At 37.3% G+C, this 18,702-nt stretch overlaps 1 protein-coding gene across 5 annotated transcripts in view; it reads right to left on the bottom strand.

Annotated features, from left to right (window-relative positions):
* Positions 1-18,702, bottom strand: part of LOC115216731 (N-acetylated-alpha-linked acidic dipeptidase 2) — a 1,056,093-nt gene that overhangs the window by 111,975 nt on the left and 925,416 nt on the right. For all 5 annotated transcript variants that reach the window (XM_029786272.2, XM_029786273.2, XM_029786274.2 and 2 more), the window contains 2 exons: positions 18,130-18,256; positions 1,403-1,513 (listed from right to left, as the gene is read on the bottom strand). In XM_029786272.2, coding sequence (XP_029642132.1) covers positions 1,403-1,513; positions 18,130-18,256 — 238 coding nt within the window. The remainder of the gene's footprint in view (positions 1-1,402; positions 1,514-18,129; positions 18,257-18,702) is intronic.

The raw sequence follows: 18,702 nt of genomic DNA, 5'->3' as shown, positions 1-18,702 counted from the left end.
AAGACAATAGTTATGATTAGAATGCCTTTGATCATATGTTCACTTGGCCAGAAATAGTTACAGGTGGGAATCAACGAACAGGTTTATTTTGTTCTCCTTTTCTACATTGCTTTCTATTTCTACATTCCCATAGCACGAGAGAATGTCTATGAAACCAACTTACAAAAAGGCCATAACCCTTATGTTTTCTAATTTAGATATAAGATCAGCAATTTTGGGAGAAGTAGCTGGGGAGAGTATTCCATGCCTGTTCAAAGATGTTCATTCAATTCAAAATAATGAATATAAAACTAATTATTGATTTCAGTCGAGGCACAAGAACTGAGATTCAGTGGGAAGGATTTAGTTGATTAAATCAACTCCTGCACTGCTGCTTTATCAACCCCAAAAGGATGAATGCTAAAGTTGACCTTGGCAGGATTTGAACTCAGAACGTAAAGAGCTGGAAGAAATGCTACAAAGCATTTTGCCCAGTGAGCTTATGATTCCACCAGCCAGCTGCCTTCTTAACAGTTTTAAATTCTGGTACAAGACCAGCAAATTTAATGAGGGAGTGTAAGTCAATTATGCTGACCTCATTGCTCAATTGTTATTTTTTTCATTGACTCAGAAAGGATAAAGGGCCAAGCTGAATGCAGCAGAATTTGAACTCAGAACATAAAGAACAAGAAGAAAAGCTGTGAAGTATTTTATTCAATGCACTAATGATTCTGTCAGCTTACTGCCAGTGGTTTCACATTTTGGCACAAGGCCAGCAATTTAGGAGGAGGTGACAAGTTGATTACATCAAACTCAATACTCAACTGTACTTATTTAATTGACACCAAAAGGGTGAAAGGCGAAGTCAAATCTGTTGGAATTTGAACTCAGAACGTAAAGATGGGTAAAATACCATTGAGCATTTTGCCTGGCATGCTAACAATATTGCCGGCTCACTGTCTTAATAATAATAATAATAATAATAATAATAATAATTATAATAATAATAATAATGATTAATAATGATGTCAAATTTTGGCACAAGGCCAGCAATTTTGGAGAAGGTTAAGTTAATTACATTGACCCCAGTGTTCAACTGGTACTTATTTTATCAATCTGAAAAGGATGAAAGGTAAAGTCAACCTTGGTGGAATTTGAACTCAGAATGTGAAGACATATGAAATGTCACTAAGCATTTTGCCTGGCATGCTAATGGTTCTGCCAGCTTGCTACCTTAATAATACCACTAACGATAATAAATTTTTTTTTCTTTATTAATCCAAACCGTTGGGAAAGGCATATGATGTTACAGTGTTGGAGAATATAGAACCATGTGAGAAATAAAATCACAGAAACAAAGAAACAAAAAAATTCAAACAGAGAATATTTCCTTAAAAGTGTGGAGAATAACACCACCAGTTACCTTGCTCCCAGGATGCACTCGGCCATATCTCATAATGACAATGCTACCATTTACATTTTGCAGTTTTTCAAAGTCTGATTTCTCCCCATAGTTAGCATATAACAAATGACCCTGAAAGAAGAAAAAAGAAATATTAACAGTGATGTGTGAACCTTTGTCATGTATTCAGCTCTGTAAATTCTGATCAAATCAGTTATTTAAAAAAATTAATATTAAATAGAAAAAAAAGTGTGATAAAATTTATTAGAGACCAGTTTAGTGGAACATAATGACATCAGTATGTAGAATCAAATGTTGTACAATTGACTTTGTTAGGAGAAAATGGCAAGTAGATTCAGTATCCATAGCCCCTCGTCTTCCCATACTGAAGGTTCATTAGCACTTTAACTAAAATACCGAAATTGCCATTGCCATCAGAACTAAGATATCCACCAACACCATAACTACCATGAAGATCCATTACAAAGTTCCAAATAGCAATTAACTGGTGCAATGGTAAGCAAGGTTTGTTTGTATATGACAAATTGAAGTGTAGTCAAGATGGAGTTAGGGTGATAAAATAGCTTGTTTAATTTGCCTCCTACTCTCATCTATGCTTGCTATATCTATTTATGTAATACCAGCATGGGTTGGTTAAATTTCAAATTTATGTTTTAGGAACAATTTCACATTCAGTACAACACATGCATACACACACTTAGTAAGAGGAGGACAGTGTCCATGATTTGTACAAGTCACACAAGACTAGTAAGGCTAGTTGATGTGGATGTTATTCAGTTCGAAATTTTGCATGTTTAATGCTTGTAGGATATGTTAGAATTACCATTTATTTTCTCATTATATTTAATTAAAGCATGAAATTTATTTCTTTCCCAAGGGTTACCCAAGGACATAAAATGACACATAACGCAAAGTTTCAATATATTTCCATCAGACAAAGACATTTACCACTCAGCCATCTGAAACTATTTATAATTTTGTATTTGAAGCATATTTTTTTTTGTAAGTAAACTAGAGGTGCTAGTTACAAGATTAAATTTTAAGCAAACACTACAAGTCCATTTTTTTTCTCCAAGCCAAATGATATTGGCAAAACAGAATATTCTTCAAACACAATCACTCTTTGATTCATGATCAATAGATTTCAAATATTTTTCTCCATGTTTTATACAAGAATACAGATCAACTAATAATAATAACACGTACATACATATCCAAATACTGATATAAAATTCTGATCAAAGAGGCCAGTATTTTTATATTCTTTGTATCAGTTGAAAACTGAACGTTTGATGTTTAAAATTTCAATGTCCCTTTTAGAATTATCCACATCGAAATAACTTGTTCTGAGACAAAGAATGATTCAATATTCTGGTAACAAACCAATTTTCATCAAAGAGAATGATAGACTATTAGTTTTGATCAAACTGTATCATTCAGTTTAGTTTGTAGCATGTTGGGTTTCTGACCATGTTGGTCATGGTGAGTTTAGAAATAGGTCTGGATACCATTATCTTTTAACAGCTGGGTTAACCACTGCATTCAAGCTAAATATAAATGTCCATATAGTATAAAAACCTTTAAGTTTTCCTTATATCCTCTACTTTGTGACACATGAGAGAACTGTTGCTGAGGCATATCAAGAAAAATTCTATACATATCATAAATAAGTCAACCAACATATGGCTCTGTGAGGAAGATTTTACGAAACTTCTCAACCTACTCAATTCACTTGTCAAATCTCTTTAAACCACTGATTCACCTTTAAAAGGAGAATCATATTTGTTAGATCTATATATAATGGTAACATATATTACAATCAAGATTGGGTAGTTATGTAACATTCATATTATTGTATCATTATATCATCTTCATCAGCATCAATTTATGCCTGCTTTCCATACTGGTATGGGTTGGACAGTTTGACAGAATCTGATAAGTTGATAGAATCTGATAAGTTTGTATTTGAAGCATATTTTTTGTAAGTAAACCCCAATCACACTTTGATTCATGATGGAGTGACCATGTGTTGCTACAATGTCTCACTTTTGGCAAGGCTTTTATGGCTGGGTGCCCTTTCAAACACCAATCACTTTACAGAGTGTTACTGGATGCATTTTTATGGCACCAGCCTTAGTGAGGTCACCTTGGAACGCCCAAGAGTAAAGAGGTCTGATAGTTGAAAGGAAACTAGGGGCAAAAGAGAGTGTGATGACTTTACAGTGATAAAAGAGTCAAATATGATAAGGAGTATAGATTTACTGTAAGGAGAGAGTGGAAGTGAACAGAGCAGATACTGTTGGGTGGGGAATATGAAAGGTACAGAGGAAGGAGGACAGAGCTGAGCGCTTATGCAACATCTTATAACAGAAGCAGCTGTAAGCAAATGAAGTTAATAATATAATTCCTGTTCCTTTGTCATTCAATAATTTATATAATGCTCTGTACTCACCTAATGCTTTATTCTAAGGCATATGTATATTGAGTTCTAACAACTGGTTATTAGCAACACTATGCCTAAGCAGAATTATAACACACACACACACACAGAGTATGTGTGGGAATATGTATGTGTATATGCATGTATGTATACACACACACTGAAGAAGTGGGTACTTGTTTTGTGCTGAGTGTTAACATTGTGTAAAACATGTCAAGGCAATCTCCTTTATTTTTCTGTGTATGAAGAAAGTAACAAGCTTTGTTATGCAGAAATTTTTCTTATATACATGTGTGTGTTGTTATCACACTTACCATACATGTATGTATGTTTGTGTGTTTGCATGAGCATGGAGTATGATTAGAACCCCCGACCACATGTAATGTAAGTTAGTATTTATTTATCTTATTTATTAGTTTATTTATTCGCTATATGCTTAATCAGTAAATTTTGTTGGAGCTACTCAGAAATGACAACAAGTATAATAAAATATCTGAAAGAACATCACCAAAAGAAGCAAACCTTACTGAAAGGTCAGAACTGTCTTGAGAAAGAAAGAGAATTCTTGAACAATTCACACTATGGAAAGGAAACCAAAGCAGTAGTAACATCAGTAGGTAGAGCTAAGAAGAAGTATCTGAGGTCAATATTTTTCAGTTTGTAGGAACTAGCAGGCATTTTTATTGCTTTTTTAATGATAGTCTGGAGGAAGGACACTTATACCCACACTCTTCGAGGATCCTCCAAGACCAGAGAGATCAATGCTATTTACGTAGAGTTCAAATATTTACATAATATCCATGTCTTTAAGGTGTTTTGAATTTGTGTGGGTGAAGACATTTAAATGCCAGTCTAATATGCTTGATAAAAAAGGCATTTATCTGTAAATATGTATGTATGTTCATTTATTGGAATGCATGTATAAGAATATGAACGAGTGCAGGTCTGTAAGTGAACAGGTTTCAATGTGAATAGTTCTCCCTTCTTTAAAGCACATCCCAAATAGAAAGCACCATGCAGTACTTACAAAGCCAACGTGCTAGGTTAATTCAGTTCATGTAAATGTTTTCTCAGAATTTGGTAGTTTTCATGCTGAATAGAATATGCTGTATGTGTACCGATGTGAATGCATATTGGCTTCCTGAATCATGTCGAATTCAAAGAAGCAAACTGACATCCGTGCTGCTAAAGATTTATATTCCACAAAATTGCTTTCATTTTACAAATTAACAAGAACTAAAAGAGTTAAAAGTCAACATTTCAAATGATTAGAAGATGTGGTGGTGGGGGGGGGGACAAAAAGATCTTCAAAATGTAGGAATCAGTATTTGAAAGAACTGGCAAAAAAACAAAAGAAACTCAGATAATATGTCAACAAGTCTTCAGAAAGTGCCAACAGTATTTCAACATTAGTAAGGACATGTTTTGCAAGTTGCTTTAAGTGTGAAATGTTTGACACTTACCAATAAATGGCCAGAACAGTCAACTAGCATAAAAACAGAACCAAAGACATTAAAGGGCAGTAACAGTTGATGAGACAGGAAAATAATCTTTTAAATATCAGCAGGATTCACTTATTAAGAAAAACCTATTAAGACTAAAGAGAAAATTCAGACCACCCCAAACTAATTCTAAATTTACGTTCAGTTTAATCAATTACTTCTGTAGCAATTGATCTGGCTTTCACTTTTTTTTTTGGTTATTGTTTTCAGAGGTACAAATGGCTCAGTTGAAACTATGGCAGCCCACTCAACAAACAAAGGTGCTGGCATAGCTGTGTGGTAAGAGGTTTGCTTCCCAACTACATAGTTCTGGATTCAGTGCCACTGTGTGGTACATTGGGAAAGTGTCTTCTACTACAGCCTTGGCCAAACAAAGCCTTATGAGTGGACTTGGTAGATGGAAACTGAAAGAAGCCTATCATATAAATGTGTGTGTGAGTGTGTTTGTCCCCCCCCCACTGCTTGACAACAAGTCTTGGTGTGTCTCTGTACCCGTGAATTAGGGATTTGGCAGAAGAGTCTGATAGGGTAAGTGCCAGGCTAAAAAACAATGATTACTGGAGTCAAGGTGTTAAACTAAAATCCTTCAAGGCCCAGCATGGCCACATTCTAATGATTGAAACAAGATAAAAGCACCAATAGGTGGTACAGCTAATAATCCAAGTAGTGAAATCATTGTAAGGCATGGCAGCATGGTTAGGGAGTTTGCTTTCCAACCATGAGGTTTTGAGTTCAGTCTCAGTGTGTGGCATTTAGGCAAATGTTGTCTTCAACTATACTTTCAAGCCAAGCAGAGCCTTGTGAATGGATAAGGTAAAGAAGGTTGAAAGAAGCCTACTATATATGTACAAGGTGGTATCAAAAAGTTCCTGGACTAGTTCAGTAGTGTGCCAACAGATGGCAGCACATGGTTGTGTGTGCTGTGAGAGCCAGCAGCGATCTTCATGAGGCAGTGTTCTGAGTGATATTGCTGTGTTTACTTCACAAGTTGTGAAATTTGTGCTTTTGTGATCAGGTGTATGCTGTAGTCTGTGATTTTGTTATGAACAGGAACAAAAAGCCAACATAAAATTTTGTGTTAAACTTGGGAAGTCTGCTACAGAGACATTGAGCATGCTTTGGCAAGCTTAAGGCGATGAGGTAAGGGGTCATATGAATGGTTTGAGTGGCACAGGCACTTCAAAAGCGGAAGAATATCCCTGGAAGATGATGGGTGATCTGGAAGACCTACTATGAGTGCCACCCTGGAAATGTGGTATTGTGCATCGGGAATTCATCCCCTAAGAGAGTTCTGTCATGATGTTTTGAAGCATCTGGGGAAGGACATTTGGCAAAAGTGACCGGATCTGTGGAGTGAGAAGAATTGGATTCTTCATGACAATAACACACTGTCACTGAGCTCTCCTCACTCCTCAGTTTGTTGCCAAAACAACATGGTATTTCTTCCGCACCCAGCTGTTCACCAGATTTACCATCTTGGACTTCCATTTCTTCCTCAAGACAAAAATATAGCTCAAAGGTCACTGTTTTAACATCATCTTTGGGATCCAAAGTGAATCACAGAAGGTCCTCGACTTGCGTATGGAAAATAACTTTCAGCTAGATTCCAAAAGTTACAGGAATGCTGAGACCAGTGCATGGCTAAACATAACTGGTCCTGGAACTTTTTGATACCACCTCATTTGTGTGTGTGTGCAGGTGTGTGTGTCCCCTTGTCTTGACATATGATATTTGAAAATGAGCGTTACTGTCCTACATATGGTATCATTCATTTGCATTCTTCTGTGGAAACATGTCTAGCCATGAGGAAATATTACCTTGATTGGTTGTGGGTTGGTGACAGGCATGCATCCAGCCATAGAATATCTGCATCAATAAATTCTATTTGACACAGGCAAGCATGGAAAAATGCATTTTGAAATGATGACGATGTACAGGGAGTCCAACATATCCTGTAACTTGAGTAGGGGTAGCACTGTCACAGTGACTCTCCTTAAATATATTAATGTAAAACTGTAGTTTCCAGTCTCTATATTTTCCATTTTTACTCAAAAGACTGAGAAATCTCATTTGCAAAATTGGTCTACTTTGTTATTACTATCTAAGTTACACAAAACAAGTACTAACCATTTTCATTGTATGGTTATACCAGATTAGTGGTTTCTCTTGTATGATTCAACCAGTGACTCAAGAACAAAGTTGTACCAATAACACTTTTAGAAGAATGATTCTCTAATACACATATAATACTTTTTTTTTAAACGAAAATTTGAAGCTGGTGTTGGATAAGTAAAGCTACACCCAAGTGTAAAGCTACACACACAAGTGTAAAGCTACACACATAAATATACAATTTCATTGTAAATTGTATGAAAGAACTCATCAGCACTGACTGTATCAAAACTTATTTTTATTTCAATTATCTTTTATGGCTGTGTTTAGTCAAGGTGATTCACATCTCTCACTTACAATGATTTCTTCAACTTGTAACCCTTTAACAAAAAGAGTATTTTAACTCTATAGAGTCCTGTTTGGGATAATAGAAGTCCTAGTCAGCAGTGCAAATATATTAAAAGTCCTTACACTTTGTAATACGGAAGTTTCTTTAATGTCCGTCTTTCTTTGCTAATATTACTTTTATGTTAGTATGAGTTGGCTTGTTTGTCATGAATTATTTCAGTATTTCAGAAGGATATCTAAATATTATTGCTCTCAAAATATTTATCAAGTTTACTTTCCAATAAACAAGAGGTCTATAATTCAGTAACTTCACTTGATAACCCATTTCAATCAGTGTGTATACCACAGGAGAAAGCTTACAGCTTTGTAAGATTCTACCATCTCTTCTATAGCTTAGGTCATTGGCATTTTATTGATGATTAATGGCATTCTAATATTTCAAGTTTGTCGAGATCAGCTAATTAACTACCATTATAGACTATATAGATCTGCGATAATTTAGCTTGTTTCTTTTTGTCTTTTGAAATTTATTCCAGACATATTTTAATTATGATAATAACTTCTTATAAGTTACAAGAAAGATGTATTATGAGTGGTTACTAACATTCAGGAGACTGAAAGGTAAAGTTAACTCATAGAGACAATAAAATAATGTATTATATAATCAAACTGGTGTGTCTTTTCAGAGTAGGAGCTCAATAAGTTATCTTGTAGTGCTTTGGTTTAGTTACTTCATGGAACTGAGATCATTCCTAAATCTATCACACGACATACAATGCACAGCACTTATAATAAGCTGAACAGTAGTAGCTGTGGTATTCAGATTGAGTTTATCTTCTACATTCTAGAGCAGGCAAGAAGGAGGGTAACCTATCTCTGTACTGCTAAAAGATAGAGGGTGCTTTCAGTCAAATCAATTGAAGATACTTGCTTGTGACAGGACCTGATAGAAGGTGTACTTGAGGACTTTGCCCCTTTGACTTGCCCAAGAATAAGTGGGTGAAGACATACCCAAGAACAAGTAGGTGAAGAAGATGAGATGAGATGTTTGTTATACTCTTTTACTTGTTTCAGTCATTTGACTGCGGCCATGCTGGAGCACCGCCTTTAGTCGAGCAAATCGACCCCGGGACTTATTCTTTGTAAGCCCAGTACTTATTCTATCAGTCTCTTTTGCCGAACCGCTATGTGACGGGGACGTAAACACACCAGCATCAGTTGTCAAGCAATGCTAGGGGGACAAACACAGACACACAAACATATACACACACACTTATATATATATACATATATACGACAGGCTTCTTTCAGTTTCCGTCTACCAAATCCACTCACAAGGCATTGGTCGGCCTGGGGCTATAGCAGAAGACACTTGCCCAAGATGCCATGCAGTGGGACTGAACCCGGAACCATGTGGTTGGTTAGCAAGCTACTTACCACACAGCCACTCCTTGTTTAAAGTTGTTTTCTTTTTGCTGACTGTCTTTGTCTTTTTTTATTTTTTTTATTTCTGCTGTTTGGGATCTGAACATCAGAGAGCACATTTGTTAATATTTCCACTACCACTACTAAAGTGAACATCTCTTACCACACCTCCATAAGAGTAAGTCAAGTTGAAATAAGAATTAATGAAATATTTACAAAATATAAAATGTACAAAGTTCTAAGACAAATATTATTTTTTTGCCACCCGAAAGTAAGTAGGCTAGACACTGAAATGTCCAAACTTTTTGTTCCGGAAAGTTATTTAAAGAGAAATTTATTCATTTAAATACAAGTGTGGCAAATCAAATTCTTTTGCACAGCCTGTTCAAAGATGTTCATTCAATTCAAAATAATGAATATAAAACTAATTATTGATTTCAGTCAAGGCACAAGAACTGAGATTCAGTGGGAAGGATTTAGTTGATTAAATCAACTCCTGCACTGGTACTTTATCAATCTCAAAAGGATGAAAGGCTAAATTGACATCAGGAAGGAGGAAGAGGAGGAGGCAGAGGAACAACAACAACAATAACAATAATATTGATATTAATAACAATAATAATAATAATTAATTCCTTTATTGGCCACAAGGGCTCACATACAAAACATTAATTGACAAACAGCAACATTAAAGACAAAAACAGGACGATACAATGGGCTTTCGTATGTACACTTCATAAATAACAGTTAAAAATTAAACAAATTAAACTCCCAATAGAGTTGGTGCTTTAAGGTCCTCATGGAAAAACCCACAAAAATCACAGGTGCCTGAATAACAGGGCAAGAGCCCTTCCCCTTTTTTTTACAGGTGCACAATCAGAATTGGTCCTTTTACACTGGCCATTCTTCCAATATTCACCCACCTTTCAACAAACTTGCTACAAAGCAACACTTCCCTCTCCGCCCTCAACTTCAGTCTCAAGTGGAACTTGGAAAAGTTGATGAGGGTTTGGCCAAAGAGGAAAGTGCCCTTTCAGATGGGTCCACCATACTACCTCTTTTGCTATAGCAACTAGACAAATAAAAATTGCTGATCCTTCCTGGCCAAAAGAGGCCAGGGGGAGGGGGGCAATCTTCACAATGGATTCAGCTGATAGCCAGATTCATCCCACATGTGACAGTAGGTGTTCGGCGTAAACCCACAGGTCAACAACATTTGGGCACTAGACTAGGGCATGCAGAACAGCTTCATCGTTCTGGGCACACCTCAGGCAGGCCCGGTTGACAGCGCTTCCATGTCTGTAAAGTTTATCCCAAACAGGCAGCACCCCTCGGTAGCACCCCTAGGCAAGGGATTTCTGCAAGTCATTCATAGGTCTAGGCATGAAAGTTCTCCGAAACAGGCCGGTTAGTTGATCTTCATTGACGCCCAGAGTTTTCCGAGAATGTCGTTGCACTTTCCCACCACTTGCCCTCTATAAAACACTAGAGTGGAACTATCACTGACTGCATTGCCCACCTGGTGGAGGGCTGTGGGCACCTGTCAGCACTCAAGGTGCCAAGCGCCCCTCCTCAGTCTATGCCTAATCCAGGGTTGCAGCTCAGTCAAAGAGATGACCTGTGGAAAAGTGTCTCTTACAAACAGTGACCACACCTGCTCACCATCAAGGAAATGCTGGAGATGTCACAACCTCAGCACATGTCTGTGCATCAGTAACCACGGCATGTCCAGCCCTCCATTCAGCAGCTGTTGACAGCAGATGAAATGCCTGACCAATGGAAGACATCCCTTCCACAGAAAGCGGAAGAGTAAGCGCACCAGCTTGGTCAACCAGCAAACTGAGCAAGGGATGACAGTCAGGTGGTAACAGATGATAGATGCGATATTCGCATTTGCCACCTCTGCTCGACCTTTCAGGGACAGCTTCCTCTAGGCCCATTTCTGGGTGAGATTGGCTACCCTGCTTGTCACCTCATCCCAGTTTTTCTCCACCTGGAAGTCCGGGCCAAACCAAACTCTGAGCAGCTGAACGGGACCATCTGCTCCACCATGCTGTTGAATGGCATGGACTTGCCTCTCCAGGTGCGATGTGGCAAGCCCAGTGACTTTTCTGCATTAATTTTTGCTCCTGTCATTACTTCATATTCCTGTAGTGTTTTGCCAATCAGGTCAATATACCTGTGGTTTGATACTATGATGGTGACATCATCAGCGTAAGCAGACACACTTTTCTCACATCCTAGATCATGTGGGACACTCCTCAAAGCCTCCAACTTCCGCAGCAAGGGCTCAAGAGTCAGTACATACAGAAGGGAGGAGAGACGGAGCGAATGCAAGATGCTGAATGGCTCCAAACAACTGAGCAGATGCCGCTGTACAAAGCAGTGATTCAATTATGGAGAATAGGACCAAAACCGGCTGCCTTGAGGACACCTGCCAAGTATTGAGGGTTGACCCTATCAAAAGCTTTAGATTGATCTAAATTGATCAGAGCCCCACCCATGCCAACTTTATTACCTACCCTCTCTATGATGTAGCACATAAGATAGAGGCTATCACAAATACTCCTGGTTGGGATGGTGCAGGTTTGCGCCTCACCAACCAGTTCGTCCAAAACAAGCATCAACCTCTTGGTCAACACCTTGGCCAAAATCTTCAACTCTGCATTGAGCAGAGTGATGGGCCTGAAATTTTCTTTAACGCCCCCCTTGTTTTGGTCCTTTCTCAGCAGTTCCACCACCCCTTGACAGACAAAAGTGGGAATTCTCCCACTCTGTTGCCAGTTGCAGTAAATTTTTGCTAAGAGGCCCACAAACAAGTCAGGCATAACAACAACAGCCACAACAACAAAAACAACAACAACAACAATAATGAAGGAACCTATAAGTATCTTGCAATAGGGGGAAATGATAAAATTAGAAGAATAGAAATTGAAGAAGTTCACAGTGGAGAATATTTTCATAGAATAAAGATTTTAGAAACCACATTAAAAGTAGGAAATCTCATATAAGCAATAAACTTGAAGGGTGTTCTGCCAGTAAGATATAAAGAAAGAATCACAGGGTGCAGAAAAGATGAGCTGAAGGATATCCTCAAGAAAAGGTAACGACACACAATGCATAGAAGCATGCACCCTCCAATCAAATGTGAACCACTTATACTGAAGGTAAAAACGAAAATGATTGTCGAAGAGGTAATGAAACGAGAGATAAAAAGCTTAGGAAAGAAGTTCTTGAGGTGATAAGTGTAGAACTATTTACTGGATTAGCAGAGCCCATAGGGAAAAAGAACAATAAAACATAGGAAAAAGGAAGTTAAACTTTGAAGGAAAGAATCTTTATTCAGTGTTTTTTTTAAAAGACAAAATAGATAAGGGGTGATACGGATATCAAATTCTGGTTTAAGATAGTATTGAAGAAAGAGACGGAAGAAACGATTTTTTACAGCACAGGAACATGTTTAAATGAGAAATTGGATAGATAAAGAAGACTGTTCACCCAAATGTAGAATGTGTGTTGATAACACACAGGATAATACAATAGTTCACAATTGTATTTCAATGCTCAGTTAGCTCAAAACAAGGATGACAAGCTTAGAAAAGATAAAATTGTTTCAAACAATTCACTGGAACATTTACAAGAGGTTTGGTTTTGTATGCACAGAAAAGAGCAATGACCATTTTTCAAGAATAGAAAGGAGTCTTTTAAAATGATAAAATGAGATTTTACAGGACTTTCCAATACAAACTGAAAGGAGAATACTATACAACAGTGGTTCCCAAACTATGAGTCGCGACCCACAGATGGGTCGCGAACGGTATCTTTGTGGGTCGCAAAAAGTTATAAAATTACGCGTTTACTCTTTTACTCTTTTACTTGTTTCAGTCATTTGACTGCGGCCATGCTGGAGCACCGCCTTCAGTCGAGCAAATCGACCCCGGGACTTATTCTTTGTAAGCCCAGTACTTATTCTATCAGTCTCTTTTGCCGAACCGATCGATTTATCCGAAGACTCTTCCTTGAAAATGACTTTTAACACCCGAAAATTGGTACAGTTCTTCAAACCCTGTACCCAACCATTTCCACCGAAGGGATTAAAAGTACTTCTCCCTTTCAGGTCATCTTATATTTGTGAAGCTGGATTTTCAGCAAGGGTTGGGATTACAAGCAAATATCGAAATAATCTGCAACTCTCAAATTCTTTACGCCTGAAACTATCACGCATTGAACCTGATGTTAATTCTATTATTGAGCAAAGCAAGAAACAGGCTCATCCTTCTCACAGGCCTCACTGAAGATGTAATCTATATATATAAAACTGTAGTTGTGTGAGTGTCTGTCTCCTACGATTTAGATCCCTAACTCCTCCCACATTTTGCGGTGCAGTTTAACCAAATTCGGGTATCTTATATCTAATATCGAGCCCGTCTGGCTATTAGCGCGCGCCTACGATGAGTCTACGATTTTAAAAATAATTTAACATCATTTTTTATTCCATTTTAATGCATAATTTTTCGTGTGTCGATGGCGGCGGAGTTGGCGTCCACGCTCAAACACCTGCACCTGTGTTTGCTTCTCCCCCTTCTTCCCTCCCTCGTGAAGCTGTGGGGAAGGGAGCGTAAGGAAATCAACGTCGTAAAGCGTTGTCAAGGAGACCAGCGTTCTTTTAGAACAACGACTTCATGGCTTGAAGACACCAAAACAGAAATGGCTAAGAAAGCCCGAATCGGCATCTATAAGGGAAGTAACTCTCTAAAAATGCTTATATAGTTATTTCCCTTACAAACCCGAGCAACGCCGGGCGATACTGCTAGTCTGAAATAAATTTGTTAATTTCATTAATGTTTTTACTCAGTAGGCGCAGGCGTGGCTGTGTGATAAGTAGCTTGCTAACCAACCACATGGTTCCGGGTTCAGTCCCACTGCGTGGCATCTTGGGCAAGTGTCTTCTGCTATAGCCCCGGGCTGACCAATGCCTTGTGAGTGGATTTGGTAGACGGAAACTGAAAGAAGCCTGTCGTATATATGTATATGTATATATGTATGTGTGCGTGTGTTTGTGTGTCTGTGTTTGTCCCCCTAGCATTGCCTGACAACCGATGCTGGTGTGTTTACATCCCCATCACTTAGCGGTTCGGCAAAAGAGACCGATAGAATAAGTACTGGGCTTACAAAGAATAAGTTCCGGGGTCGATTTGCTCGACTAAAGGCGGTGCTCCAGCATGGCCGCAGTCAAATGACTGAAACAAGTAAAAGAGTAAAGAGTAAAGAGTAGAGTTAAGTGGGTCGTCATAAACTGGTGTGATAAATAGTGGGTCGCGACTCTAAAAAGTTTGGAAACCACTGCTATACAACAAACCAGAGATTGTGGCTGTTGATAAGAAGAAAGTGTGTCTTGAAACTGACAGGGCATGACCATTGGATATGAGAGTCAAGAAAAAGCAAAAGCAAAGCATTATATTAACTGCCTATCAAATATCTATCTCTACCTATTCCCCTGATACTCTGTCTATCCAAAATCTATATGCTTATCCACTATCTTTACATTGTTTCTCGTTATCCAAAGTATATTTATCTATTCTCTTTATATAATGTCCTTTGTCCTTGTTCATATATTCTCTTCATATTCTGTCTATCCATATATATGTATACATACATATATATATGTATATATATACACATATATATATATATATACATCATCGTAAAGCAGACGCTAAATGATGATGTATATATATATATATATATGTATATATACACATATATATATATATGTATATATATATGTATATATATATATATATATGTATGTATATATACACACACACACACACATGCACACACACACACACATAGATACACACTCTTGCTACCAAAATCTAGCAGTTTTCTTTATAGTCTCTCTACCCTGTGTCCTGTGTATATAAATTTAACCGTCCACTTTCTTTATATGCTGTCTATCCAATGTCTATGTTTATCCATATATTATATTCTGTTTATTTAATGTCTATATGTTTAACTGTTCTCTGTATATTTCTCTCTCTCCCTAATGTCTATCTCTATGAATTCTCTTTGTAAATTGTCTATCCTATGTCTATCTTTACCCAGTCTCATTCTATCCAATATCTATATTTACAGTGGAAATATAACAATCCATTCTATGTGCAATCCCAGCTTACTACTGCTGCTGCTGCTGCTACCACTACTACTACTACTACTACTACTACTACTACTACTAATAATAATAATAATAATAATAATAATAATAATAGTAACAAAAATAATCCTTTCTGCTGTAGGCCACAAAGCCTGAAATTTGGGAGAGAGGCAAATTGATTACATTGACCCCAGTGCACAACTGGTATCTATTTCACTGATCCCATGAAAGTAAAGTTGACCTTGGTGAAATTTGAACTCGGAATGTAAAGAAGGATGAAATGCTGCTAAACATTTTGTTCAGCATGATAATGATCCTACCAACTGGCTCCCTTAATAATAATAATAATAATAATAATAATAATAATAATAATGATAATGATCATCATTTAATGTCAGCTTTCCATGCTGGTATGGGTTAGATGGCTTGACAGGAGCTGGCAAGGCCAGGGTCCATACCACGTTCCATAGTCTCTCTTGGCTTGGTTTCTACAGCGGGATGCCCTTCCTAATGCCCACCACTTCATAGAGTCTACTGGGTACTTTTTACGTGGCACCATACCCAGTGCTTCTTACATGGCATCATCACCAGTACATTTTATGTAATAATAATAATAATAATAATAATCTTTTACTTTTTCATGTAATTCTAATATCTTTGAACTAACAGAAGTTTGTTCTGCTAAATGAAGTTTTAGTCACAATAGCTTGTACTAAGGGAATATATGAAGTACCAAGTGTTCAGAAGATTTAAATTTATTAACTTCTAAAAGTTTGAAGCAAGCAAATTGCTAAGTGTTGTATTCATGTCAATGTGGATGAGAATTGATTCATTCATGAACAGTGAGCTAAGACAAGCACGGAATGCATTTCAGGATTACAAATGCAAGATGTATGTGTGTGATTTGTGTTGGAGAAGATTGAAGCAGTATGACCATACAGAAGAGATATGCAGCAAGAAGATGTTAAATATAAGCAGATAATTTAGAAGACATGGATTTAGCGAGTAACTAAGCTTGCAAGAATGTGATTGCGTATGCAGTTTGAAATGGAATTAAATGGAAAGACACTGATAGTTTATATTGAGAAACTGATAAACTAAAACAAAAATTAAGCCAGAATTTTATGATTCTGCGATATACTGATGCTTAGTGATTGAGTCATTCGGAATATATTAAACTATGTTATAAACATCAGCATTTGAAGTTGCCTGCAATGGAAAAATTTGGTTCAGAAATCTTTCTTGAAGAAGGACTTTACATTAAAAGATCAGAATTCTCCTCTTTTCTTGGTACAAGAGCATTAATCCATTTGTGCATTTTATAAGCCAATCTTTAGGATTATGAGTTCAAACCACTGTATTAAGCACTGTAAGGATCTTTCAATCAAAGCCTATGTCTGTTTGTTACAGTCCTACTAACTGGAAAATGGGGTCCTCTCTGGTAATGATTTTTGAGGTTGGTATTAAGAAAATTGGAGTGAAAGAGGCTGCTGAATAGAGGAAGGACCTTTGGGTCTGACAGCTGCACCTTGCTGGGGATGATCAGTTGGACAGGTACCACTTGTCCTCATTCAACTCCTAATCTCCCAATTGATGGCTTCTAGTGCCACACCCCAGTACTCCCATTTCAACTAGTGGGAAAAACCAAGGGAGGGGATGGTGTTAACACTGCATCAGTAGGTAAAAGATTAAGGCATCCCAAAGAGACACTGGCTAGTGAGGAGGAACCTGCTCAGGTCAACAATTTAGTAATTGGGGTCAAATTGTCTCCCAAGTAGAGGCATATGGTTGTGGCTCACAGCTTGGAGAGGAATGGGCACTGCCAAGCTAACTTGCCCATGATACATTCATGAAGATGACAACCAGATCAGAACCCATACTAAAATGGCTGTCATCCAGGATAACATAAGAAAGTGGATTGACCTCAATTTCAGTGACTCACAGAAGTAGTGAAACCTGGTTCCAGCATCATCAACAAATGCTCCAATAACCACACAGTTGACGAATAGAAAAAATCATCTTTCCACAAAAAGCACAGTGCCAATGATTTATTTAATAACAAGGGCTCAACTTATGGTCATCTCATATTCTTGGGTTTCTTAAAATAAGTTTCTACATGGTAATGTACTGTCCTGTATTGTATTGAAAGCCTGCAATAAATTTCAGCCCCTGACACACCTTCAGAGCAGAGACATCAGATCACTGATTTTAGTTCTTCCTTGATGCACACTGCCAGCAGAGCAGCCACGTTTACTCTGTAACATAAGAAAGGAAACTGGAGTGACCAAGGTCAAGAATCGGTTATATAACCACAAAAGTAACACTTTTAGCATGCAAATACTGAAGGCAGTGTGGCTAAACTAAAGAAAGTTTTGGCAAAAGTGTGGATAATTTTTGATGTCGATGTGCTGGTGTGTCTCCAAAAACATAGTTGTGGTCTAGTACAGAGCAACAACAGGGTAATGCTGTTAGTAGAAGAGGTTAGGAAGGTGAAAGGAGTGCTTTCAGTTAATCATGTCTTATCTTGTAGCTTTGGGATTTCAATGATGTGATTATTTATTTTTAGAGTAACATTGTAGGGTAGGTGTGAAAGACAGGATCTGGTTAGTTTGAACATAAAACAGGTAGAATATTCAGGTTGGATATAACCAGTTTAAATGGTAAAGGGGTCAAACCGCAGTTAACTATACTACTTTAAAAAATAAAAAACAAACAAAAAAAACAAAAACAAAACAAAACTCACCTTTACTGTTCCTGCAGGTGCATATCCATTGAAAGGTGCATACTCCACATGTTCATTAGACCAATTAAAGTGTGACTGAAAGTACGTGTTGTTGCCATCTTGGATAAAAACTTGATTTGGTTCAGCCCTGAAAAGAAATAAATAATTACATTACTCGTTAGAATCACCATTTCTTAAGGTAGATAATTAATCCAGTGCTTCTATGCAAGACTGAACTTGCAAGACTTTCTTACAATGAAATAACAATATTAGATTACCCAGAAAATTACAATTGTTAGATAATATTTTTCATATTCAAGTACAGAGAGCAGAGTAGAACTTGGATCTGACTTTGGTTTACTAATGGTTGTGTGAGTTAAAGTTAATGCAGGTTATCTAATAGGGACTTCAAATATAACATAAATAAATTAGACAAGTGCAACAAAGCAATTAAATTAAACTGCATTTAAGACAGAAAGGATGGATTTTCTTCATGGAAGCTTTGGCTGCAATCTCTTGGCAGGTTAAATATAGAACTTATTTAAAGTTAGAGTGGCTGGTGGAAATTCAGTTATCCAGCAATAGCATTAAGAC

Source organism: Octopus sinensis, linkage group LG10 (assembly GCF_006345805.1).
Source record: "Octopus sinensis linkage group LG10, ASM634580v1, whole genome shotgun sequence".
Lineage (NCBI taxonomy): Eukaryota > Metazoa > Mollusca > Cephalopoda > Octopoda > Octopodidae > Octopus > Octopus sinensis.
This window is presented reverse-complemented; position numbering and strand designations above follow the sequence as displayed.